The sequence below is a fragment of the Pristiophorus japonicus genome, chromosome 30 (genome assembly GCF_044704955.1).
Source record: "Pristiophorus japonicus isolate sPriJap1 chromosome 30, sPriJap1.hap1, whole genome shotgun sequence".
Taxonomy (NCBI): Eukaryota; Metazoa; Chordata; class Chondrichthyes; family Pristiophoridae; genus Pristiophorus; species Pristiophorus japonicus.
The window spans coordinates 10660289-10687544 of NC_092006.1; the positions used below are offsets into that span (position 1 = coordinate 10660289).

The 27256-nt window shown below is 55.7% G+C and overlaps 1 protein-coding gene across 5 annotated transcripts in view; it reads left to right on the top strand.

The window, feature by feature from the left end:
* The first annotated feature begins 745 nt into the window (after positions 1 to 745).
* The window catches only part of adam15 (ADAM metallopeptidase domain 15), an 89259-nt gene continuing 62748 nt past the window's right edge, over positions 746 to 27256 (top strand). For all 5 annotated transcript variants that reach the window (XM_070868677.1, XM_070868679.1, XM_070868680.1 and 2 more), the window contains exons 1-5: positions 746 to 995; positions 9532 to 9641; positions 17650 to 17726; positions 20352 to 20430; positions 24113 to 24189. In XM_070868677.1, the coding sequence (XP_070724778.1) occupies positions 863 to 995; positions 9532 to 9641; positions 17650 to 17726; positions 20352 to 20430; positions 24113 to 24189 (476 nt within the window). In that variant the 5' untranslated portion in view covers positions 746 to 862. The remainder of the gene's footprint in view (positions 996 to 9531; positions 9642 to 17649; positions 17727 to 20351; positions 20431 to 24112; positions 24190 to 27256) is intronic.

Here is a 27256-nt window from a genome sequence, read left to right on the forward strand (position 1 = left end):
AGTGTAACAGTCTGGGATACAGTGTGAGACTCTGGGATAGGGTGTAACAGCTTGGGATACAGTGTAACAGACTGGGGATACAGTGTAAGGGATAGAGTGTGAGACTCTGGGATACAGTGTAACAGACTGGGGATACAGTGTAAGGGATAGGGTGTGAGACTCTGGGATACAGTGTAACAGACTGGGGATACAGTGTAAGGGATAGGGTGTGAGACTCTGGGATACAGTGTAACAGACTGGGGATACAGTGTAAGGGATAGGGTGTGAGACTCTGGGATACAATGTAACAGACTGGGATAGAGTGTGAGACTCTGGGATACAGTGTAACAGACTGGGGATAGGGTGTGAGACTCTGGGATACAGTGTAACAGACTGGGGATAGGGTGTGAGACTCTGGGATACAGTGTAACAGACTGGGATAGAGTGTGAGACTCTGGGATACAGTGTAACAGACTGGGATAGAGTGTGAGACTCTGGGATACAGTGTAACAGACTGGGATAGAGTGTGAGACTCTGGGATACAGTGTAACAGACTGGGGATAGGGTGTGAGACTCTGGGATACAGTGTAACAGACTGGGGATACAGTGTAAGGGTTAGGGTGTGAGACTCTGGGATACAGTGTAACAGACTGGGATAGAGTGTGAGACTCTGGGATACAGTGTAACAGACTGGGATAGAGTGTGAGACTCCGGGATACATTGCACGAGTCTGGGACACAGTCTGGAAGTCCCTCCCAGCTCGTGCTGTGGCCAGGGGGTGGGGGGAGAGGGTGAACGTGACCCGGACAGCCCCCAGTGTGAGTTTCAGGCTGGGACTGTCAGGCTCGCTGTCCCGGGCGATGGGCAGCCGGAGCCGGGCTTGATGCCGAGGACGGGCCGCCCCTGGAGCCTGGTCTCCGTGTGCTGCTGGTGCTGGAGCCTCTGCGCCGGAGGGACGCTCGGCCCGCAACTCCTTCCGCCGCAACTGCGCCGCTCCGGGTCGCCGCCCGCACCCGGTAAGCGCAATACCCCCCCGCTCTGTGTGTGGGGCAGCGAAAAGGGGTTCAATAGGGCAGGGGCTGGGGGGGGGTGTGTGGGACAGGGAAAAGGGGGTTCAGCAGGGCTGGGGGTGTGTGGAGGAGGGGAAAGGGGGTTCAATAGGGCAGGAGCTGGGGAGGCTGTGGGGCAGGAAAGAGGGGGTTCAGCAGGGTTGGGGGTTTGTGGGGGAGGGAAAAGGGGGTTCAATAGGGCAGGGGCTGGGGAGGCTGTGGGACAGGAAAGAGGGGGTTCAGCAGGGCTGGGGGGGTGTGGGACAGGGAAAAGGGGGTTCAAGAGGGCAGGGGCTGGGGGGGTGTGGGGCAGGGAAAAGGGGGTTCAACAGGGCTGGGGGGTGTGGGGCAGGGAAAAGGGGGTTCAACAGGGCTGGGGCTGGGGGGGGTGGGGCAGAGAAAGGGGTTCAACGGGGCTGGGGCTGGGGCTGGGGGGGGGGGGTGTGGGGCAGGGAAAAAGGGGTTCAACAGGGCTGGGACAGGGAAAAGGGGGTTCAACAGGGCTGGGGGTGTGTGGAGGAGGGGAAAGGGGTTCAATAGGGCAGGGGCTGGGGAGGCTGTGGGGCAGGAAAGAGGGGGTTCAGCAGGGTGGGGGGTGTGGGACAGGAAAAAGGGGTTCAACAGGGCAGGGGCTGGGGGGGGGTGTGGGGCAGGGAAAAGGGGGTTCAACAGGGCTGGGGCGTGTGGGGCAGGGAAAAGGGGGTTCAACAGGGCTGGGGCTTGGGGGTATGTGGGGCAGGGAAAAGGGGGTTCAACAGGGCTGGGGCAGGGAAAAGGGGGTTCAACAGGGCTGGGGCTGGGGGGGCGGTGTGTGGTGGGTTCAACACAATCTGTTTGGAAGGCAGAGAGAGAGAGAGAGAGACAGACAGACGGATGGAGGGAGGGAGGGAGAGAGACGGAGATGGAGGGAGAGAGACGGAGAGGGAGGGAGGGAGAGAGAGACACACAGGGAGAGAGATGGGGATGGAGGGGGTGAGATGGAGAGACAGAGGGAGGGAGGGAAGGAGAGAGACGGAGAGGGAGTTGGAGGGGGAGGGAGAGAGAGAGAGTCGGAGGGAGGGAGGGAGAGAGAGTCGGAGGGAGGGAGGGAGAGAGAGTCGAGGGAGGGAGGGAGAGAGAGTCGGAGGGAGGGAGGGAGAGAGAGTCGGAGGGAGGGAGGGAGAGAGGGAGAGAGAGTGGAGGGAGGGAGAGAGAGAGAGTGGGAGGGAGGGAGAGAGAGTGGGAGGGAGGGAGAGAGAGTGGGAGGGAGGGAGGGAGGGAGAGAGAGTGGGAGGGAGGGAGAGAGAGTGGGGAGGGAGGGAGAGTGGGAGGGAGGGAGGAGAGAGTCGGAGGGAGGGAGGGAGAGTCGGAGGGAGGGAGGGAGGGAGAGAGTCGGAGGGAGAGTGAGTCGGAGGGAGGGAGGGAGGGAGAGTCGGAGGGAGGGAGGGAGGGAGAGAGTCGGATGGAGGGAGGGAGGGGTGGATGGAGGGAGAGGGAGAGAGAGAGGGAGGGACGGAGGGAGAGAGAGAGGGAGGGACGGACGGACGGACGGAGGGGGAGAGAGAGAGAGAGAGAGAGAAAGTCGGAGGGAGAGAGAGAGAGTCGGACGGAGGGAGAGAGAGAGAGATGGATGGATGGATGGAGGGAGGGAGATTGAGAGACGGGGAGGGAGGGAGAGAGAGTCAGACGGACGGAGGGAGGGAGGGAGGGAGAGAGAGAGGGAAAGAGAGGTGCGGGGCTGTGTGTATTTACAGAGGGAAGGAAAGGAAGAGTTCCTTTCACGAATGAAGGCATCTCAAAGTGCTTTACATCCAATGAAATACTTTTGGAGTGAGGTCACTGTTGTAATGTGGGAGAGTTCAAACACTCCCAGGGCAGGTACAGCACGGGGTTAGATACAGAGTAAAGCTCCCTCCACACTGTCCGATCAAACACTCCCAGGGCAGGTACAGGGGGTTAGATACAGAGTAAAGCTCCCTCTACACTGTCCCATCAAACACTCCCAGGGCAGGTACAGGGGGTTAGATACAGAGTAAAGCTCCCTCTACACTGTCCCATCAAACACTCCCAGGGCAGGTACAGCACGGGGTTAGATACAGAGTAAAGCTCCCTCTACACTGTCCCATCAAACACTCCCAGGGCAGGTACAGGGGGTTAGATACAGAGTAAAGCTCCCTCTACACTGTCCCATCAAACACTCCCAGGGCAGGTACAGCACGGGGTTAGATACAGAGTAAAGCTCCCTCTACACTGTCCCATCAAACACTCCCAGGGCAGGTACAGCACGGTGTTAGATACAGAGTAAAGCTCATTCTACACTGTCCCATCAAACACTCCCAGGGCAGGTACAGCACGGGGTTAGATACAGAGTAAAGCTCCCTCTACACTGTCTCATCACACACGATTGGACAATGGGCCTCAGAACTAATTACAGATGAGCGCCTGCTCTTGAAAGTAACAGGCATAGGAGACAGAAAGCAGGAATCTGTAGACCAGTTAGTCGAACATCTGTCATTGGGAAAATGCTGAGGAGTCCATCATGAAGGATCAGCCATTGAATGGCGGAGCAGGCTCGAGGGGCCGAATGGCCGACTCCTGCTCCTGTTTGTTATGTTCATTTGTGAATGTGTGGTTCAGTCCCAGCATTTGGGTGGTTTGTGTCTGACCATCAGGCTCCCAAAATAAGTCATAGGAGCGGAGCACAATCGTGACAATTATACAGTCGTGGTGCGGAAATTGCTGCGTTTGAAGTGGTGTGTTTGGAAGGAGCCACCCAGGGTTAACTCTGGCTGTTCTCTGCAATGGCTGGGAGGCAGGCCCCAGCCTGCCACGAGGAGTGCCTCTTGCACAAGCCGCTTTTCCCAACTCCGAATCTGGCCGATCTTCTCCGGGAGCGTTCCGCCCTGTGGGATACGCAGCGGGGAAGCATCACTGCCTGTGTCTGGGCCGATCTGAAAGGGTAGGGGTGGAGTATCGTCTGAGGAAATGGGACTCACTTCCCCTCTGCCCCTTTCAAGCACTCCCAGGCCGGTGATGAAAGAACGGGAAAGAGAGAGAGAGAGAGAGAAAAGGAATGACTTGCATTTCTATAGCACCTATCACCATCTGAGGACGTCCCAAAGCGCCTCACAGCCAATGAAGTACTTTTTTTGGAAGTGCAGTCACTGTTGTATTGTGGGAAACGCAGCAGCCAATTTGCGCACAGCAAGCTCCCACACACAGCGATGTGATAATGACCCAGATCACATCTGTTTTAGTGATGTTGGTTGAGGGATAAATATTGGCCCCAGGACACCGGGGAGAACTCCCCCTGCTCTTCTTCCAATAGTGGCCCCGGGATCTTTTACATCCACCTGAGAGGGCAGACGGGGCCTCGGTTTAATGTCTCATCCGAAATACGGCACCTCCGACAGTGCGGCGCTCCCTCAGTACTGGCCCTCCGACAGTGCGGTGCTCCCTCAGTACCGCCCCTCCGACAGTGCGGCGCTCCCTCAGTACTGCCCCTCCAACAGTGCGACACTCCCTCAGTACTGCCCCTCCGACAGTGCGGTGCTCCCTCAGTACCGCCCCTCCGACAGTACGGCGCTCCCTCAGTACTGCCCCTCCGACAGCGCGGCGCTCCCTCAGTACTGCCCCTCCGACAGCGCGGCGCTCCCTCAGTACTGCCCCTCCGACAGCACGGCGCTCCCTCAGTACTGCCCCTCCGACAGCGCGGCGCTCCCTCAGTACTGCCCCTCCGACAGCGCGGCGCTCCCTCAGTACTGCCCCTCCGACAGCGCGGCGCTCCCTCAGTACTGCCCCTCCGACAGCGCGGCGCTCCCTCAGTACTGCCCCTCCGACAGCGCGGCGCTCCCTCAGTACTGCCCCTCCGACAGCGCGGCGCTCCCTCAGTACTGCCCCTCCGACAGCGCGGCGCTCCCTCAGTACTGCCCCTCCGACAGTGCGGCACTCCCCCAGTACTGCCCCTCCGACAGTGCGGCACTCCCTCAGTGCTGCCCCTCCGACAGTGCGGCACTCCCTCAGTACAGGCACTGGGAGTGTCAGCCCGGATTATGGGCTCGAGTCTCTGGAGTGGGGGTTCGAACCTCCGATCTTCTGACTCTGAGGCGAGAGAGAGAGAGCTGCCCACTGAGCCAAGCGGCCTGTGATTGGGCGGGCGGGAGATGAGAATGGGTGGGGAAGATCCTCTTGGCTCAGATGTCGCCGATGGAGTTTGCATATGTGGCCAAGCCATTTATTTTCGATTCCTGACCTAACGTGGCTTCCTGGGAATGACGTCATTGTAAGGGAGTGCCTTCGCCAAGTGCCGCAGCCTGGCAGGGTCAGAGCAATACATCCTGGAAACCACCTCCACAATCAGCGTGTTATGGGCGAAGGCCCCCTTGTCTGTTTTGGCATGAGTCTTGTGCATTGAAAACTGTTTGCAGGACGCTATGCCCTTAAACCATGTGCCTCACAGCCTGCTCAATGTGTCTGTGTCCTCTGTATTAGAAATAGGAGCAGGAGTCGGCCATTCGGCCCATCGAGCCTGCTCCGCCATTTAATACGATCGTGCCTGATCCGATCATGGACTCAGCTCCACTTCCCTGCCCGCCCCCTTATCCCCTTATCGGTTAAGAAACTGTCTATTTCTGTCTTAAATTTATTCAATGTCCCGGCTTCCACAGCTCTCTGAGGCAGCGAATTCCACAGATTTACAACCCTCTGAGAGAAGAAATTCCTCCTCATCTCACTTTTAAATGGGCGGCCCCTTATTCTAAGACCGTGCCCCCTAGTTCTAGTCTCCCCCATCAGTGGAAACATCCTCTCTGCATCCACCTTGTCGAGCCCCCCTCATAATCTTATACGTTTCGATAAGATCACCTCTCATTCTTCTGAATTCCAATGAGTAGAGGCCCAACCTCCTCAACCTTTCCTCATAAGTCAACCCCCTCATCCCCGGAATCAACCGAGTGAACCTCATTCACTCGCAGGACCTCGTTCCTCACTCCCTGACCCTCCCCTTTCTTATCTTTCTATTGACCACCGGATGTCCCAAAGCGCTTTACAGCCAATTAAATACTTTTTTTCAAGTGCGGTCACTGTTGTACTGTGGGAAACGTGGCAGCCAATTTGCGCACAGCAAGCTCCCACACACAGCGATGTGATAATGACCCAGATCATCTGTTTTAGTGATGTTGGTTGAGGGATAAATATTGGCCCCAGGACACCGGGGAGAACTCCCCCTGCTCTTCTTCCAATAGTGGCCCCGGGATCTTTTACATCCACCCGAGGGGGCAGACGGGGCCTCGGTTTAACGTCTCATCCGAAAGACGGCACCTCCGACAGTGTGGCGCTCCCTCAGTACCGCCCCTCCGACAGTGCGGTACTCCCTCAGTACTGCCCCTCCGACAGTGCGGTACTCCCTCAGTACTGCCCCTCCGACAGTGCGGTGCTCCCTCAGTACTGCCCCTCCGACAGTGCGGTGCTCCCTCAGTACTGCCCCTCCGACAGTGCGGTGCTCCCTCAGCACTGCCCCTCCGACAGTGCGGTGCTCCCTCAGCACTGCCCCTCCGACAGTGCGGTGCTCCCTCAGCACTGCCCCTCCGACAGTGCGGTGCTCCCTCAGTACTGCCCCTCCGACAGTCCGGTGCTCCCTCAGTACTGCCCCTCCGACAGTCCGGTGCTCCCTCAGCACTGCCCCTCCGACAGTGTGGTGCTCCCTCAGCACTGCCCCTCCGACAGTGCGGTGCTCCCTCAGTACTGCCCCTCCGACAGTCCGGTGCTCCCTCAGTACTGCCCCTCCGACAGTCCGGTGCTCCCTCAGTACTGCCCCTCCGACAGTCCGGTGCTCCCTCAGTACTGCCCCTCCGACAGTGCGGTGCTCCCTCAGTACTGCCCCTCCGACAGTGCGGTGCTCCCTCAGCACTGCCCCTCCGACAGTGCGGTGCTCCCTCAGCACTGCCCCTCCGACAGTGCGGTGCTCCCTCAGCACTGCCCCTCCGACAGTGCGGTGCTCCCTCAGCACTGCCCCTCCGACAGTGCGGTGCTCCCTCAGCACTGCCCCTCCGACAGTGCGGTGCTCCCTCAGTACTGCCCCTCCGACAGTGCGGTGCTCCCTCAGTACTGCCCCTCCGACAGTGCGGTGCTCCCTCAGTACTGCCCCTCCGACAGTGCGGCGCTCCCTCAGTACTGAAAGAGTGAGACTTTTCCACAGCACCTCTCAGGTGGATGTTAAAGATCCCGGGGCCACTATTCGAAGAAGAGCAGGGGGAGTTCTCCCCGGTGTCCTGGGGCCAATATTTATCCCTCAACCAACATCACTAAAACAGATGAATCGGTCAATAATCCTATTTGCTTTCTGAGGGATCGTATTGTGTTGAATTTGTCCACATAACCAGAATGGACTTCAGAATGTACTTTGGGACAATTTGGAGTAATACAGAGCTGAGCTTCCCACCCCAAACCTCTCCATAACTAAAACTGTTGTGTTCCTGACACAGATGAGGCTGCACACAGGGAGGTTAAAGTAACAGTGACCTCAGTCTTTAATAAGACACTCCAGAGTGAGGAACAGGCCTTAGGGGCCGGCTTATATACAGTGTTCCCAAGGGATGCTGGGATCCCTTGGGACTTCAGGGGATGCGCTCCCTGGTGGTGGAACATGGGAGTGCATGCTTTACAGATACACACAAAAACCACCTCGTTCCACCTCCGTAACAGATAGAAACATAGAAAATAGGAGCAGGAGCAGGTCTTTCGGCCCTTCGAGCCTGCACCACCATTCAATATGATCATTGCTGATCCTCTATCTCAACACCATATTCCTGCTCTCTCCCCATACCCCTTGATGCCTTTTGTGTCTAGAAATCTATCGATCTCCCTCTTAAATATATTCAGTGACTTGGCCTCCACAGCCTTCTGTGTTAGAGAATTCCACAGGTTCACCTCCCTTGGAGTGAAAACATTTCTCCTCATCTCGGTCCTAAATTTCCTACCCCGTATCCTGAGACTGTGTGACCCCTTGTTCTAGACTTCCCAGCCCCGGGGAAAACATCCTCCCCGCATCCAGTCTGTCCAACCCCGTCAGAATTTTATACGTTTCAATGAGATCCCCTCTCATTCTTCAAAACTCCAGTGAATACAGGCCTAGTCGACCCAATCTCTCCTCGTACGACAGTCCTGCCATCCCAGGAATCAGTCTGGTGAACCTTCGCTGCACTCCCTCTATGGCAAGTGTATCCTTCCTTAGGTAAGGAGACCAAAACTGCTCACAATACTCCAGGTGCGGTCTCACCAAGGCCCTGTATGACTGTAGTAAGACATCCTTGCTCCTGTACTCAAACCCTCTCGCAATAAAGGCCAACATACCATTGGCCTTCCTAACTGCTTGCTGCACCTGCAGGTTTGCTTTCAATGACTGGTGTACAAGGACCCCCAGGTCCCTCTATACATCGCCCGTCTCCGCTCCGGGCTTAGCTCATCCGCTGCTGAAACTCTCATCCGTGCCTTTGTTACCTCTAGACTTGACTATTCCAACGCACTCCTGGCCGGCCTCCCACTTTGCACCCTCCATAAACTTCAGCTCATCCGAAACTTGGCTGCCCCGTGTCTTAACTCGCACCTAATCCCGCTCACCCATCACCCCCTGTGCTCGCTGAGCCACATTGGCTCCCGGTTAAGCAACGCCTTGATTTTACAATTCTTCATCCTTGCTTACAAATCCCTCCATGGCCCTCGCCCCCTCCCTATCTCTGTAATCTCCTTCAGCCCCGACACCCCTCCCTATCTCTGTAATCTCCTCCAGCCGCTACAACCCTCCCTATCTCTGTAACCTCCTCCAGCCCCTACACCTCTCCCTATCTCTGTAACCTCCTCCAGCTCCTACACCCCTCCCTATCTCTGTAACCTCTTCCATCCCCACAGCCCCTGAAATCTCTGTGCTCCTCCAATTCTGCCCTCTTGAGCATCCGTGATTATAATCACTCCACCATTGGCGGCCGTGCCTTCAGCTGCCTGGGCCCGAAGCTCTGGAACTCCCTCCCAAAACCTCTCCACCTCTCTCTCCTCCATTAAGATGGTCCTTAAAACTTGCCCATCAATCCTGTGCTGTGCCTTCCCTGGGAGAGGGAGTCGAGGGTTATGGGGGGCGGGCAGGGAAGTGGAGCTGAGTCCATGATCGGATCAGCCATGATCGTATTAAATGGCGGAGCAGGCTCGAGGGGCCGAATGGCCGACTCCTGCTCCTATTTCTTAAGTTCTTATGTCCCTCTTTGAGCAAGCTTTTGGTCACCTGTCAGTAATATCTCCTTCTGGGGCTCGGGGTCAATTTGTGCTTGATAATCGCTCCTGTGAAGCGCCTTGGGATATTACAGGCACTATATAAATGCAAGTTATTGCTGGTGCTATAGCTGCAGGTTCCTCCATGGTGACGAGCCGTTCGGCCTGTTTGAGAATTTGACACCTTTGCTCGCTCGTGGTAGCTTGGAGTTGATCCAGGTTCGCTCCTGATTCACTCAGACCCGTGTCTCTCTGATTTCTCCAGCCGTGCAGGAAAGCCAAGCTGCCCAGCAACGGAGACTGAGCGACTTCGAGGAAACCACTCCCCATCTTGTGCTGGGTGAGGAGCAGCTCCGATTGGACCGAGCGCTACAGGTGAGTCACATGACTTCCCACCAGACTCAACTGATGCATTTCTGGAATTTTTTGAGGATGTAACCAGTAGAGTGGACAAGGGAGAACCAGTGGATGTGGTGTCTTTGGACTTTCAAAAGGCTTTTGACAAGGTCCCACACAAGAGATTGGTGTGCAAAATCAAAGCACATGGTATTGGGGGTAATGTACTGACGTGGATAGAGAACTGGTTGGCAGACAGGAAGCAGAGAGTCGGGATAAACGGGTCCTTTTCAGAATGACAGGCAGTGACTAGTGGGGTGCCGCAGGGCTCAGTGCTGGGACCCCAGCTCTTTTCTATATACATTAATGATTTAGATGAAGGAATTGAGTGTAATATCTCCAAGTTTGCAGATGACACTAAGCTGGGTGGCAGTGTGAGCTGTGAGGAGGATGCTAAGAGGCTGCAGGGTGACTTGGACAGGTTAGGTGAATGGGCAAATGCATGGCAGATGCAGTATAATGTGGATAAATGTGAGGTTATCCACTTTGGGGGCAAAAAAAAAGGAAGGCAGAATATTATCTGAATGGCGGCAGATTAGGAAAAGGGGAGGTGCAACGAGACCTGGGTGTCATGGTACATCAGTCATTGAAGGTTGGCATGCAGGTACAGCAGGCGGTGAAGAAGGCAAATGGCATGTTGGCCTTCATAGCGAGGGGATTTGAGTATAGGAGCAGGGAGGTCTTACTGCAGTTGTACAGGGCCTTGGTGAGGCCTCACCTGGAATATTGTGTTCACTTTTGGTCTCCTAATCTGAGGAAGGACATTCTTGCTATTGAGGGAACAAAGGTTTACCAGACTGATTCCCGGGTTGGCAGGACTGACATATGAGGAGAGACTGGATCGACTGGGCCTGTATTCACTGGAGTTGAGAAGAATGAGAGGGGATCTCATAGAAACGTATAAAATTCTGACGGGACTGGACAGGTTAGATGCAGGAAGAATGTTCCCGATGTTGGGGAAGTCCAGAACCAGGGGTCACAATCTAAGGATAAGGGGTAAGCCATTTAGGACCGAGATGAGGAGAAACTTCTTCACCCAGAGAATTGTGAACCTGTGGAATTCTCTACCACAGAAAGTTGTTGAGGCCAGTTCATTAGATATATTCAAAAGGGAGTTAGATGTGGCCCTTACGGCTAAAGGGATCAAGGGGTATGGAGAGAAAGCAGGAATGGGGTACTGAAGTTCCATGATCAGCCTTGATCATATTGAATGGCGGTGCAGGCTCGAAGGGCCGAATGGCCTACTCCTGCACCTATTTTCTATGTTTCTATCTTGAGAGCAAGACAGAAATAGAAAGTCTCGTGTTTATCATTATAGGCAGTCCCTCGGAATCGAGGAAGACTTGCTTCCACTCTTAACATGAGTCCTTAGGTGGCTATGATGTCCAATACGGGAGCCACAGTCCCTGTCACAGGTGGGACAGACAGTGGTTGAGGGAAGGGGAGGGTGGGACTGGTTTGCCGCACGCTCCTTCCGCTGCCTGCGCTTGGTTTCTGCACGCTCTCGGCGACGAGACTCGAGGTGCTCAGCGCCCTCCCGGATGCACTTCCTCCACTTAGGGCGGACTGGTCTTTGGGCCCAGGGACTCCCAGGTGTCGGTGGGGATGTTGCACTTTATCAGGGAGGCTTTGAGGGTGGTCCCTTGTAACGTTTCCTCTGCCCACCTTTGGCTCGTTTGCCGTGAAGGATTTCCGAGTGGAGCGCTTGCTTTGGGAGTCTCGTGTCTGGCATGCGGAGAATGTGGCCCTGCCCAGCGGAGCTGGTTGAGTGTGGTCAGTGCTTCGATGCTGGGGATGTTGGCCTGGTCGAGGACGCTAACGTTGGTGCGTCTGTCCTCCCAGGGGATTTGCAGGATCTTGCGGAGGCAGCGTTGGTGGTATTTCTCCAGCGACTTGAGGTGTCTACTGTATACGGTCCATGTCTCTGAGCCATACAGGAGGGCGGGTATCACTACAGCCCTGTAGACCATGAGCTTGGTGGTAGGTTTGAGGGCCTGGTCTTCAAACACTCTTTTCCTCAGGCGGCCGAAGGCTGCACTGGCGCACTGGAGGCGGTGTTGGATCTCGTCGTCAATACCTGCTCTTGTTGATAAGAGGCTCCCGATGTATGGGAAATGGTCCACGTTGTCCAGGGCCGCGCCGTGGATCTTGATGACTGGGGGGCAGTGCTGTGCGGCGAGGACAGGCTGGTGGAGGACCTTTGTCTTACGGATGTTTAGCGTAAGGCCCATACTTTCGTACACCTCAGTAATACATAAAGCGCCTTTCACGACCACCGGACGTCCCAAAGCGCATCAAAGCCAGTGAAGTACTTTTGGAGTGTGGTCACTGTTATAATGTGGGAAACGCGGCGTCCGATTTGCGCACAGCAAGCTCCCACACTCAGCAATGTGATAATGACCCAGATCATCTGTTTTAGTGATGTTGATTGAGGGATAAATATTGGCCCCAGGACACCGGAGAGAACTCCCCCTGCTCTTCTTCCAATAGTGGCCCCGGGATCTTTTACACCCGAGAGGGCAGATGGGGCCTCGGTTTAATGTCTCATCCAAAAGATGGCCCCTCCGACAGTGCGGTACTCCCTCAGTATTGCCCCTCCGACAGTGCGGCGCTCCCTCAGTACCGCCCCTCCGACAGTGCGGTGCTCCCTCAGTACCGCCCCTCCGACAGTGCGGCGCTCCCTCAGTACCGCCCCTCCGACAGTGCGGCACTCCCTCAGCATCGCCCCTCCGACAGTGCGGCGCTTCCTCAACACTGCCCCTCCGACAGTGCGGCGCTCCCTCAGTACTGCACTTTCCTCAAGCCCTACACAACTCCCTATCTCTAACGCCCTTCAGCATACACCTCTTCCTATTCTGTAACCTCCTCCAGCTCCTTTTGCCTCCTTATCTCTGTAACCACCTCCAGCCCCTACACCCCTTACTATCTCTGTAACCTCCTCCAGCCCCATGACCCCCTGAGATGTCTGCGCTCCTCCAATTCTGCCCTCCTGAGCATCCCCCGATTTCCATAGCTCCACCATTGGCGGCCGTGCCTTCAGCTGCCTGGGCCCCAAGCTCTGGAACTCCCTCCCTAAACCTCTCCGCCTCTCTCTCCTCCTTTAAGACGCTCCTTAAAACCAACCTCTTTAACCCAGTTTGGTCACCTGTCCCTAATATCTCCTTATGTGGCTCGGGGTCAAATTTTGTTTGATAATCGCTGCTGTGAAGTGCTTTGAGACATGTTGCTACATTAAAGGCGTTATGTAAATACGAAAGCAAAATACTGTGGATGCTGGAATAAATACCAAGCTGTTGTGCAACTCATTTTATTCCAAGTGTTCCAAAAATATGTATGTCCTCATCTTTTCCTCAACCACCTCCTGTTACAATCTAAAGGCCTTTCTTTCAGCCGTGCCTCAATTGGCAGCTCTCTCTCGCCTCTGAGTCAGAAGGTCATAGGTTCAAGTCCCACTCCAGAGACTCGGGCACAAAAATCCAGGCCGACGCTCCCAGTGCAGTACTGAGGGAGCCCCGCACTGTCGGAGGGGCAGTACTGAGGGAGCGCCGCACTGTCGGAGGGGCAGTACTGAGGGAGCGCCGCACTGTCGGAGGGGCAGTACTGAGGGAGCGCCGCACTGTCGGAGGGGCAGTACTGAGGGAGCGCCGCACTGTCGGAGGGGCAGTACTGAGGGAGCGCCGCACTGTCGGAGGGGTAGTACTGAGGGAGCCCCGCACTGTCGGAGGGGCAGTACTGAGGGAGCGCCGCACTGTCGGAGGGGCGGTACTGAGGGAGCGCCGCACTGTCGGAGGGGCAGTACTGAGGGAGCCCCGCACTGTCGGAGGGGCAGTACTGAGGGAGCGCCGCACTGTCGGAGGGGCAGTACTGAGGGAGCCCCGCACTGTCGGAGGGGCAGTACTGAGGGAGCGCCGTACTGCCGGAGGGGCCGTACTGAGGGAGTGCCGCACTGTCGGAGGTGCTGTCTTTCAGATGAGACGTTAAACCAAGGCCCCGTCTATCCCCTCATGTGGTTGTAAAAGATCCCATGGCTGCTATTCAACCTTAAGCCAGCAACCAACAACACTTCATAGCAGTGGTCATCTATCCCACTTCTGTTCGTGGGATCTTGCTGTGCTCGCCTTGAAAGCAACAGTGATTGCCCTTGAGGGGTGATTCATCAGCTGCAAAGTGCGGACGGACATTGAAAGGCGTTCTTTCCATCCATCTTCTCTCTGTCTGCTGCCCCCACCCGCCCCCAGTTGCCATAGCGATTGACTCTGGAACACTCGAGTACAGAGCGGGAGTGGAGTCAAGTGTAGGCCTGGCTCAGGTAGCGGAGGGGCAGTGGGAGCAGATTCAATCAGGACTTTTTCAAACGGGGGAATTGGGTAAATACTGGAAGGGGGGAATGTGCCGGGCTGTGGGGAAAGAGCAGGGGGGGGAGTGGGACTGATTGGATCGCTCTGTCACAGAGCCGGCACAGCACGGGCTCCGCGGGCCCAGTGGGATCCTCCTGTGCGGCGAGATTCTTGGATTCAGTCGGGAGCTGAATAGTCGGGTGTGGTGACAGCAAGATAATGGCAGGAAACCTCTGAGGTTTAATCAGCAGACAGCCGTGCAAAAAACGAGCTTGAGGGATTGCCATGGGTCTGTGCGGAACGGCGGCGGAGAGATTTGCACCCTGACCTCACTCTCTGGCCAAGGGCCTCCCCCAGGAAAAGGCGGGAACGGTGAACTCCTGGCCTGGCGATGTGGGGCGGTCAGATAAACAATCGTGTTAACCCTTTGGCAAACCTCTTCTGCTCTTTGGCAGAGTCCCTGTGGGGGAAGTCACGATGTTCTGCTGTGTCGCTTACTGTTCGGTATTTATGCTTGGGGTCACCGGACGCCAGGGGGGCGCCACTGGCAAAGCTCATCGGGCTGTACGTGCGCATGTGCGTTCACTGGTCTACAAGCGTGGGTACCGTGTCTCGCGGGTTACTTTGGGCGCCGATAAAGTTGCATCAGGTTTACAATTGGGCAGTTTACATGAACAAGTCTTTTGAGTTATTACATTTGTTACACTGACCCAGGGCTGGGAGTGGTGAGAGAGGAGGAGACTCAGTTCTGCTCGGCGATTGCAACACAAGAAATCGCAGCAGGAGTCGGCCATTCGGCCCCTCGAGCCTGCTCCACCATTCAATAAGACCACGGCTGACCTTCGACCTCCACTTTCCTGCCCCATACCTCGATTCCCCGAGAGTCCAAAAGTCTACCGGTCTCAGCCTTGAATATACTCAACGACTGAGCCTCCACAGCCCTCTGGGGCAGAGAATCCCAAAGATTCACCACCCTCTGAGTGCAGAAATTCCTCCTCATCTCAGCCCCAAATGGTCGACCCCTTATCCTGTGTGACCCCCTTGATATAGGTTCTCCTCTATCCCCCGCCTCTCTCAAACACCACCTCTCCAGCCCCACCTCTCTCTGCCCCCCCTCTCTCTCCCCCCCCGCCCCCCCCTCTCTCTCCCCCCCGCCCCCCCTCTCTCTCCCCCCCCGCCCCCCCCTCTCTCTCCCCCCCGCCCCCCCTCTCTCTCCCCCCCGCCCCCCCTCTCTCTCCCCCCCGCCCCCCTCTCTCTCCCCCCCGCCCCCCCTCTCTCTCCCCCCCGCCCCCCTCTCTCTCCCCCGCCCCCCCTCTCTCTCCCCCGCCCCCCCTCTCTCTCCCCCGCCCCCCCTCTCTCTCCTCCCGCCCCCCCTCTCTCTCCCCCCCGCCCCCCTCTCTCTCCCCCGCCCCCCCTCTCTCTCCCCCCCGCCCCCCTCTCTCTCCCCCGCCCCCCTCTCTCTCCTCCCGCCCCCCCTCTCTCTCCCTCCGCCCCTCTCTCTCTCCCCCCCGCCCCCCTCTCTCTCCCCCCCGCCCCCTCTCTCTCCCCCCCGTCCCCCTCTCTCTCCCCCCCGCCCCCCTCTCTCTCCCCCGCCCCCCCTCTCTCTCCTCCCGACCCCCCTCTCTCTCACCCCCGCCCCCCTCTCTCTCCCCCGGCCCCCCTCTCTCTCCTCCCGCCCCCCCTCTCTCTCCCCCCGCCCCCCTCTCTCTCCCCCCCGCCCCCCTCTCTCTCCCCCCCCGCCCCCTCTCTCTCCCCCCGCCCCCCTCTCTCTCCCCCCCGCCCCACTCTCTCTCCCCCCCGCCCCCCCTCTCTCTCCCCCCCGCCCCCTCTCTCTCCCCCCCGCCCCCCTCTCTCTCCCCCCCGCCCCCCCCCTCTCTCCCCCCGCCCCCCCCTCTCTCTCCCCCCCACCCCCCTCTCTCTCCCCCTCGCCCCCCTCTCTCTCTGCCCCCCGCCCCCCCCTCTCTCTCCCCCTCGCCCCCCTCTCTCTCCCCCCCCGCCCCCCCCTCTCTCTCCCCCTCGACCCCTCTCTCTCCCCCTCGCCCCCCTCTCTCTCCCCCCGCCCCACTCTCTCTCCCCCCCGCCCCCTCTCTCTCCCCCCCGCCCCCCTCTCTCCCCCCCGCCCCCCTTTCTCTCCCCCCCGCCCCCCTTTCTCTCCCCCCCGCCCCCCTCTCTCTCCTCCCCGCCCCCCTCTCTCTCTCTCCCCCGCCCCCTCTCTCTCCCCCCCGCCCCCCTCTCTCTCTCCCCCCCGCCCCCCTCTCTCTCTCCCCCCCGCCCCCCTCTCTCTTTCCCCCCGCCCCCCTCTCTTTCCCCCCGCCCCCCTCTCTCTCCCCCCGCCCCACTCTCTCTTCCCCCGCCCCACTCTCTCTCTCCCCCCGCCCCCCTCTCTCTCCCCCCGCCCCCCTCTCTCTCCCCCCCGCCCCCTTCTCTCTCTCCCCCCCGCCCCCCTCTCTCTCCCCCCCACCCCCCTCTCTCTCCCCCCGCCCCCTCTCTCTCCCCCCCGCCCCCCTCTCTCTCCCCCCCGCCCCCCTCTCTCTCCCCCCCGCCCCCCTCTCTCTCCCCCCGCCCCCCTCTCTCTTCCCCCCGCCCCCCTCTCTCTCTCCCCCCCGCCCCACTCTCTCTCCCCCACGCCCCCCTCTCTCTCCCCCACGCCCCCCTCTCTCTCCCCCCCGCCCCCCTCTGTCTCCTCCCCGCCCCCTCTACTTATACCTCCGGCCCCCTGGGTCTGACCCTGAGTGTAAGTTTGACTGCTTGTCCCTTTCCCCCTACCCCAACAGGCAGATGACCAGCCTCCTGCTCTCTGACGTTTAATTCAGTGGAAATGCGTGATTCAGGAGATTAATCCTGCTCCTGTGTCATTTTCGTTCTAAAGAATTAGCCTTCCTCCCAGCTGCGACACGCAGGGATCCTGTCGTTGAAATATATCCACAGCTGTCGAGGAAACTCATTGCTTCTGAGATTAAGGCCTGCAGTGGGACTTGTGCTTGATGTAAAATTGCAGGATACTCTGTCTTTTCCAAGTGGTTAGAGCAAAATTGCAGAGGGAGCTTTACTCTGTATCTAACCCCCTGTACCTGCCCTGGGAGTGTTTGATGGGGACAGTGTAGAGGGAGCTTTACTCTGTATCTAACCCCATGCTGTACCTGCCCTGGGAGTGTTTGACGGGGACAGTGTAGAGGGAGCTTTACTCTGTATCTAACCCCGTGCTGTACCTGCCCTGGGAGTGTTTGATGGGACAGTGTAGAGGGAGCTTTACTCTGTATCTAACCCCCTGTACCTGCCCTGGGAGTGTTTGATGGGACAGTGTAGAGGGAGCTTTACTCTGTATCTAATCCTGTGCTGTACCTGCCCTGAGAGTGTTTGATGGGACAGTGTAGAGGGAGCTTTACTCTGTATCTAATCCTGTGCTGTACCTGCCCTGGGAGTGTTTGATGGGACAGTGTAGAGGGAGCTTTACTCTGTATCTAACCCCGTGCTGTACCTGCCCTGGGAGTGTTTGATGGGACAGTGTAGAGGGAGCTTTACTCTGTATCTAACCCCGTGCTGTACCTGCCCTGGGAGTGTTTGATGGGACAGTGTAGAGGGAGCTTTACTCTGTATCTAACCCCATGCTATAACTGCCCTGATAATTTCCGCTTTCTCGTTTTTGACAGGGTGGCCCCAGACTTCGGTTACAGTGCGTGATCCAGACGGAAGAGCGACGCCTGGTATTGGAACTGAAGCAGAATGAGTGAGTGAGGGCTGCAGAATTTGTGGATGAGGTGGACAGATGGAGACGTTATTCAGCAAAACCCCGGCTCCATTATTGATTTTTTGTTTCCTGCCCTCCATTCCAACCTTCCCCATGTTTTGGGACCATGCTGACACCCAGCGCATTGTTACTTGGGAACGAAAGCTGAGCGATGTGCCTCCTTCCTGTATCAGACCGCTGCGCGTGTTAATGGACCAGCAATTGAAGCGGACTGCTCCCAGCCGTAGCTCAGTGGGCAGCACACTCGCCTCTGAGTCACTCCAGGGACTTGAACCCAAGATCCAGGCCGCCGCTCCCTCAGCGCCGCCCCTCCGACAGTGCGACGCTCCCTCAGTACCCCCCCTCCAACAGTGCGGTGCTCCCTCAGTACCCCCCCTCCGACAGTGCGGTGCTCCCTCAGTACCCCCCCCTCCGACAGTGCGATGCTCCCTCAGTACCCCCCCTCCGACAGTGCGGTGCTCCCTCAGCGCCGCCCCTCCGACAGTGCGGCGCTCCCTCAGTACTGCCCCTCCGACAGTGCGGCGCTCCCTCAGTACTGCCCCTCCGACAGTGCGGTGCTCCCTCAGTACTGCCCCTCCGACAGTGCGATGCTCCCTCAGCGCTGCCCCTCCGACAGTGCGGTGCTCCCTCAGCGCCGCCCCTCCGACAGTGCGGCGCTCCCTCAGTACTGCCCCTCTGACAGTGCGGCGCTCCCTCAGTACTGCCCCTCCGACAGTGCGGCGCTCCCTCAGTACCGCCCCTCCGACAGTGCGGCCCTCCCTCAGCACTGCCGCAGTTGTTGTGAGGAGGGAGGTGGAGCAGAGAGACTGTTTGGAGTGAGCTCAATGTCTACACCCTCTTCTTCCAATCCCTCTTGGCACCTGGTCTTTGAGAACAATTGATGTCCACTGGATGAAAGTGGACAAGGGGCCATGCTTGTATCTCTGCCTTGCGCCCAGTGACTCAATAGAAAACGATGTGTGCATATCAAAACTCTCATCTTTGTTTACAAATCCCTCCATGACCCTCACCTCCTCCCTATCTCTGTAACCTCCTCCAGCCCCTACACCGCTCCCTATCTCTGTAACCTCCTCCAGCCCCTACACCGCTCCCTATCTCTGTAACCTCCTCCAACCCCTACACCGCTCCCAATCTCTGTAACCTCCTCCAGCCCCTACAACCCTCCCTATGTCTGTAACCTCCTCCAGCCCCTACACCCCTCCCTATCTCTGTAACCTCCTCCAGCCCCTACACCGCTCCCTATCTCTGTAACCTCCTCCAGCCCCTACAACCCTCCCTATCTCTGTAACCTCCTCCAACCCCTACACCGCTCCCTATCTCTGTAACCTCCTCCAGCCCCTACAACCCTCCCTATGTCTGTAACCTCCTCCAGCCCCTACACCCCTCCCTATCTCTGTAACCTCCTCCAGCCCCTACACCGCTCCCTATCTCTGTAACCTCCTCCAGCCCCTACAACCCTCCCTATCTCTGTAACCTCCTCCAGCCCCTACACACCTCCCGATCTCTGTAACCTCCTCCAGCCCCTACAACCCTCCCTATGTCTGTAACCTCCTCCAGCCCCTACACCCCTTCCTATCTCTGTAACCTCCTCCATCCCCTACACCCCTTCCTATCTCTGTAACCTCCTCCATCCCCTACACCCCTCCCTATCTCTGTAACCCCCTCCAGCCCCTACACCCCTCCCTATCTCTGTAACCTCCTCCAGCCCCTACACTCCTCCCTATCTCTGTAACCTCCTCCAGCCCCACCACCCTCCGAGATCGCTGCGTTGCTCTAATTCTCCCTCCTGAGCATCCCTGATTATAATCGCTCCACCATCGGTGGCCGTGCCTTCAGCTGCCTGGGCCCCAAGCTCTGGAACTCCCTCCCTAAACCTCTCCGCCCCTCTCTCCTCCTTTATGTCGCTGCTTAAAACCCACCTCTGTGCCCAAGCACCTGCTCTAATTTCTTCTTCTGTGGCTTGTTGGCAAAAATATCTGATTTGGCTTGTCACCATCACAGGCAGTCCTTCGAAACGAGGATGACTTCCTTCCATGGAAAAAAAGGGATGAGTTCACAGGTGTTTCAATGAAGGACCTAATATTCCGGATCCCGAACTACATCCCGAAGGGTGGAAGATGCCTGTGCGTGGATTTTTTTAACGTGGGGTGACCGTTACACACCAGCCACCACACGGGGCTTGACAGAGCGAGGTCTTGGTCCAGGGGCAAGGGTTAACCAGGACGACTGGAGACCAGCTCTGCTGCACGGACCCAGTGCGCCCACATATCGCACAGTGTGGGCTGGGCCCGTACTGCCCCTGGGCCCCCGAACTCTCGCCTCTCCTGGGCCCCTATCACGTCCCTCGACAATCTCTCGCCGCTCCTTCGCCCCAACCTCGCCGCTCCTGTTGTACCTGCCTTGTAACAGTGCTGTGAACCGCCATGGGATGTTTAAGGTGCTTTATCAGTACTTGTTGTTGTCTGTGTGTGTGTGTGTGTGTGTGTGTGTATGTGTGTGTGAGATTTGCTCACCTATTGTTCAAGAATCGTGGTTCACTGATGATGAATGAGTTTTGTTGAGTTATATTCCTGCGTCTGTCTCTCTCTCTGTGCCTTCCCTCAGGAAGCTCCTCTCTGGCAGTCATCAGCTGATGTACTATCTACCCAACGGGACCTTGGTCACGGAAGCGGACAGCGATCCGGTAAGGACACTGAGCGCCATTGACCTGGGGAACACTGAGCGGGTGGGGGGAGGGGGCGAGGAGGGAAGGATCCTGACACCTCGGGGGACACAAACGGAGAAATTTACAGCGCGGCTGGAGGCCATTTCGGCCCATCGTGTCCCGTGCCGGCCGACAAAGAGCCACCCAGCCTAATCCCACTTTCCCGCTCTCGGTCCCTAGCCCTGTAGGTTACGGCACTTCAAGTGTACATCCAGGTACTTTTTAAATGTGGTGAGGGTTTCTGCCTCTACCACCCTTTCAGGCCGTGAGTTCCACCCCAGACCCCCACCACCCTCTGGGTGAAGACATTTCCCCTCAAATCCCCTCTAAACCTCCCCCCAATTACTTTCAATCTATGCCCCCTGGTTCTTGACCCCTCTGCCAAGGGAAACAGGTCCGTCCTATCCACTCGATCCAGTCCCCTCATAATTTTATACACCTCAATCAGGTCTCCCCTCAGCCTCCTCTGTTCCAAAGAAAACAACGCCAGCCTATCCAATCTTTCCTCATCGCTAAAATTCTCCAGTCCTGGCAACATCCTGGTAAATCTCCTTTGCACCCTCTCCAGTTCAACATCCTGGTAAATCTCCTCTGTACCCTCTCTAGTGCAACATCCTGGTAAATCTCCTCTGCACCCTCTCCAGTGCAACATCCTGGTAAATCTCCTCTGTACCCTCTCCAGTGCAACATCCTGGTAAATCTCCTCTGTACCCTCTCCAGTGCAGCATCCTGGTAAATCTCCTCTGTACCCTCTCTAGTGCAACATCCTGGTAAATCTCTCTGTACCCTCTCTAGTGCAACATCCTGGTAAATCTCCTCTGTACCCTCTCCAGTGCAACATCCTGGTAAATCTCCTCTGTACCCTCTCTAGTGCAACATCCTGGTAAATCTCCTCTGTACCCTCTCCAGTGCAACATCTTGGTAAATCTCCTCTGTACCCTCTCCAGTGCAACAACCTGGTAAATCTGCTCTGTACCCTCTCTAGTGCAACATCCTGGTAAATCTCCTCTGTACCCTCTCTAGTGCAACATCCTGGTAAATCTCCTCTGTACCCTCTCTAGTGCAACATCCTGGTAAATCTCCTCTGCACCCTCTCCAGTGCAACATCCTGGTAAATCTCCTCTGTACCCTCTCCAGTGCAACATCCTGGTAAATCTCCTCTGTACCCTCTCCAGTGCAACATCCTGGTAAATCTCCTCTGTACCCTCTCCAGTGCAACATCCTGGTAAATCTCCTCTGTACCCTCTCTAGTGCAACATCCTGGTAAATCTCCTCTGCACCCTCTCCAGTGCAACATCCTGGTAAATCTCCTCTGTACCCTCTCCAGTGCAATCACATCTTTCCTGTAATGTGGTGACCAGAACTGCACGCAGTACTCCAGCTGTGGCCTAACCAGTGTTGTATACAGTTCAAGCATAACCTCCCTGCTCTTGTATTCTATGCCTCGGCTAATAAAGGCAAGTATTCCGTGTGCCTTCTTAACCACCTTATCCACCTGGCCTGCTACCTTCAGGGATCTGTGGACCTGCACTCCAAGGTCCCTTTGTTCCTCTACACTTCTCAGTGTCCGACCATTTAATGTGTATTCCCTTTCCTTGTTAACCCTCCCCAAATACATTACCTCACACTTCTCCGGATTGAATTCCCTTTGCCACTGCACGAGATGAAGATTAGGAAATGATAGGGAGAAGGGAAGGAGTGTTGAGCAACTTCTCGGCCAAAGAGCGAGGGGAGATTTGGGTTGAGTTGAGTCAAGAGTGCCAGTGTGTGTGTGGTTCATTGTCTCAGCAAGATCCTGAGAATCCCCCGGGAGGACAGACGCACCAACGTTAGCGTCCTCGACCAGGCCAACATCCCCAGCATCGAAGCACTGACCACACTCGACCAGCTCCGCTGGGCAGGGCCACATTGTCCACATGTCCCCAGACACGAGACTCCCAAAGCAAGCGCTCTACTCGGAACTCCTTCATGGCAAACGAGCCAAAGGTGGGCAGAGGAAACGTTACAAGGGACCACCCTCAAAGCCTCCCTGATAAAGTGCAATATCCCCACCGACACCTGGGAGTCCCTGGCCAAAGACCAGACCGCCCTAAGTGGAGGAAGCGCTTCCGGGAGGGCGCTGAGCACCTCGAGTCTCGTCGCCGAGAGCATGCAGAAACCAAGCGCAGGCAGCGGAAGGAGCGTGCGACAAACCAGTCCCACCCTCCCCTTCCCTCAACCACTATCTGTCCCACCTGTGACAGGGACTGTGGCTCCTGTATTGGACTGTTCAGCCACCTAAGGACTCATGCTAAGAGTGGAAGCAAGTCTTCCTCGATTCTGAGGGACTGCCTGTGATGATGATGGGTTCATTGGCTGGCCCTCTGGATTGAGGTTTGTGCAGAGAAGGGGAGTCGATGGGGTTCAACGTAATCGCACAACAGGCTCGGACTTGGGACCTCGTAACTAAAGGAACAGGACGTGGGCCATTCAGCAATGTGGTCACATCTTGGCAGAACAGCACCCCAACTACATTTTTCCGACTTTTGATCGATAATCCCTTGACACCCTTCCCCAACAAATTATAGAGAATAGCAGCCCCTGTGTATATTACAGAGAATAGCAGACCCTGTGTATATTATAGAGAATAGCAGTCCCTGTGTATATTATAGAGAATAGCAGCTCCTGTGTATATTATAGAGAATAGCAGCCCCTGTGTGTATTATAAAGAATAGCAGCCCCTGTGTATATTATAGAGAATAGCAGCCCCTGTGTATATTATAGAGAATAGCAGCCCCTGTGTATATTATAGAGAATAGCAGCCCCTGTGTATATTATAGAGAATAGCAGCCCCTGTGTATATTATAGTGAATAGCAGCCCCTGTGTATATTATAGAGAATAGCAGTCCCTGTGTATATTATAGAGAATAGCAGTCCCTGTGTATATTATAGAGAATAACAGCCCCTGTGTATTTTATAGAGAATAGCAGCCCCTGTGTATATTATAGAGAATAGCAGCCCCTGTGTATATTATAGAGAATAGCAGCCCCTGTGTATATTACAGAGAATAGCAGCCCCTGTGTATATTACAGAGAATAGCAGCCCCTGCGAATATTACAGAGAATAGCAGCCTGTGTATATTGTAGAGAATAGCAGCCCCTGTGTATATTATAGAGAATAGCAGTCCCTGTGTATATGACAGAGAATAGCAGTCCCTGTGTATATTACAGAGAATAGCAGCCCCTGTGTATATTACAGAGAATAGCAGCCCCTGTGTATATTATAGAGAATAGCAGCCCCTGTGTATATTATAGAGAATAGCAGTCCCTGTGTATATTGTAGAGAATAGCAGTCCCTGTGTATATTGTAGAGAATAGCAGCCCCTGTGTATATTATAGAGAATAGCAGCCCCTGTGTATATTATAGAGAATAGCAGTCCCTGTGTATATTACAGAGAATAGCAGCCTGTGTATATTATAGAGAATAGCAGACTGAGTATATTGTAGAGAATAGCAGCCTCTCTGTATATTATAGGGATCAGCCACGATCTTATTGAATGGCGGAGCAGGCTCGAGGGGCCAAATGGCCGACTCCTGCTCCTATTTCTCCTGCGTTGTTAAGTGTTGGGGAATGGTTCTGAGATGGGCATGTTTGGGATTCCTAAGCTTCTGCTTTTTTTCAGGTTAACTGCTATTATCATGGCAAGGTTAAAGGTTATCCCGACTCCCACGTCAGTGTCAGCCTCTGTTCCGGCCTGAGGTATGTATGTGGGGACCACACCGACTGAGTACTCTACGTCTCTCTAAATTCCTTTTGGGTCTGAATCCTTCTCCCCAGTGACATAGAAGAGAGCCAGTTACAGAGTAAAGCCCCCTCAGTACTGCCCCTCCGACAGTGCGGCACTCCCTCAGTACTGCCCCTCCGACAGTGCGGCACTCCCTCAGTACCACCCCTCCGACAGTGCGGCGCTCCCTCAGTACTGCCCCTCCGACAGTGCGGCGCTCCCTCAGTACTGCCCCTCCGACAGTGCGGCGCTCCCTCAGTACCGCCCCTCCGACAGTGCGGTGCTCCCTCAGTACTGCCCCTCCGACAGTGCGGCGCTCCCTCAGTACCGCCCCTCCGACAGTGCGGCGCTCCCTCAGTACTGCCCCTCCGACAGTGCGGCGCTCCCTCAGTACTGCCCCTCTGACAGTGCGGCGCTCCCTCAGTACTGCACTGGGAGTGTCGGCCTAGATTGTTGAGCTTGAATCTCTGGAGTGGTGGACTCTGACACACAATTTTCTGACTGATAGGCAAGAGTGTTAGCCACTGAGTCACAGCAAGAATGTGAATTTAGCAGCAAGGTTAAGTCGAGATTATTGGAAGATTTAAAAGGCTTTAAAGTTTTTTTTAGAGGGAACACAGAGAAAGGTTGTTTATCTTGGTTGGTGAATCGGCAGTAAAGGGACACAGAGAAAAATTAAGAGGTTGGAATGAGCGTTATTTTTACACCGAGTGCTGTTAGGTCACGGACCACGAGGAATTCATCTGGTGGAGGCTAGCTGTTCATTGAGAAGAGAATTTGATGATCGGTTGTAAGTTAATCAGGTAAAGGACAGGAATTGGGATTAGAGCAGGTTGTTTCAGTTGAAGAGTTAGCACAGGAACACCAGCAGGAGTACTGCGTGCAGTTCTGGTCACCACATTACAGGAAAGATGTGATTGCACTAGAGAGGGTACAGAGGAGATTTACCAGGATGTTGCACTGGAGAGGGTACAGAGGAGATTTACCAGGAAGTTGCACTAGAGAGGGTACAGAGGAGATTTACCAGGATGTTGCACTGGAGAGGGTACAGAGGAGATTTACCAGGAAGTTGCACTAGAGAGGGTACAGAGGAGATTTACCAGGATGTTGCACTGGAGAGGGTACAGAGGAGATTTACCAGGATGTTGCACTGGAGAGGGTACAGAGGAGATTTACCAGGATGTTGACTGGAGAGGGTGCAGAGGAGATTTACCAGGATGTTGCACTAGAGAGGGTACAGAGGAGATTTACCAGGATGTTGCACTAGAGAGGGTACAGAGGAGATTTACCAGGATGTTGCACTAGAGAGGGTACAGAGGAGATTTACCAGGATGTTGCACTGGAGAGGGTACAGAGGAGATTTACCAGGATGTTGCACTGGAGAGGGTGCAGAGGAGATTTACCAGGATGTTGCACTAGAGAGGGTACAGAGATGATTTACAAGGATGTTGCACTAGAGAGGGTACAGAGGAGATTTACCAGGATGTTGCACTGGAGAGGGTACAGAGGAGATTTATCAGGATGTTGCACTGGAGAGGGTACAGAGGAGATTTACCAGGATGTTGCACTAGAGAGGGTGCAGAGGAGATTTACCAGGATGTTGCACGAGAGAGGGTACAGAGGAGATTTACCAGGATGTTGCACTGGAGAGGGTACAGAGGAGATTTACCAGGATGTTGCACTGGAGAGGGTACAGAGGAGAATTACCAGGATGTTGCACTAGAGAGGGTACAGAGGAGATTTACCAGGATGTTGCACTGGAGAGGGTGCAGAGGAGATTTACCAGGATGTTGCACTAGAGAGGGTACAGAGGAGATTTACCAGGATGTTGCACTAGAGAGGATACAGAGGAGATTTACCAGGATGTTGCACTGGAGAGGGTACAGAGGAGATTTACCAGGATGTTGCACTGGAGAGGGTACAGAGGAGATTTATCAAGATGTTGCACTAGAGAGGGTACAGAGGAGATTTACCAGGATGTTGCCTGGACTGGAGAATTTTAGCGATGAGGAAAGATTGGATAGGCTGGGCTTGTTTTCTTTGGAACAGAGGAGGCTGAGGGGAGACCTTATTGAGGTGTATAAAATTATGGGGCCTGGATTGAGTGGATAGGACAGATCTGTTTCCCTTAGCAGAGGGGTCAAGAACCAGGGGGCATAGATTTTAAGTAATTGGGGAGAGGTTTAGAGGGGATTTGAGGGGAAATGTCTTCACCCAGAGGGCGGTGGGGGTCAGGGGTGGAACTCACTGCCTGAAAGGGTGGTAGAGGCAGAAACCCTCACCACATTTAAAAAGTACCTGGATGTGCACCTGAAGTGCCGTAACCTGCAGGGCTACGGACCGAGAGCGGGAAAGTGGGATTAGGCTGGGTGGCTCTTTGTCGGCCGGCGCGGACACGATGGGCCGAAATGGCCTCTTCTGATGCAGTATAATGTGGATAAATGTGAGGTTGTCCACTTTGGTGGCAAAAACAGGAAGGCAGAATATTATCTGAATGGTGACAGATTAGGAAAAGGGGAGGTGCATCGAGACCTGGGTGTCATGGTACATCAGTCATTGAAAATTGGCATGCAGGTACAGCAGGCGGTGAAGAAGGCAAATGGCATGTTGGCCTTCATAGCGGGAGGATTTGAGTATAGGAGCAGGGAGGTCTTACTGCAGTTGTACAGGGCCTTGGTGAGGCCTCACCTGGAATATTGTGTTCTGTTTTGGTCTCCTAATCTGAGGAAGGACATTCTTGCTATTGAGGGAGTGCAGCGAAGGTTCACCAGACTGATTCCTGGGATGGCAGGACTGACATATGAGGAGGGACTGGATCAACTGGGCTTTTATTCACTGGAATTTAGAAGAATGGTTCGGTGCAGGAAGAATGTTCTCGATGTTGGGGAAGTCCAGAACCAGGGGTCACAGTCTAAGGATAAGGGGTAAGCCATTTAGGACCGAGATGAGGAGAAATTTCTTCACCCAGAGAGTGGTGAACCTGTGGAATTCTCTACCACAGAAAGTTGTTGAGGCCAATTCGCTAAATGTATTCAAAAAGGA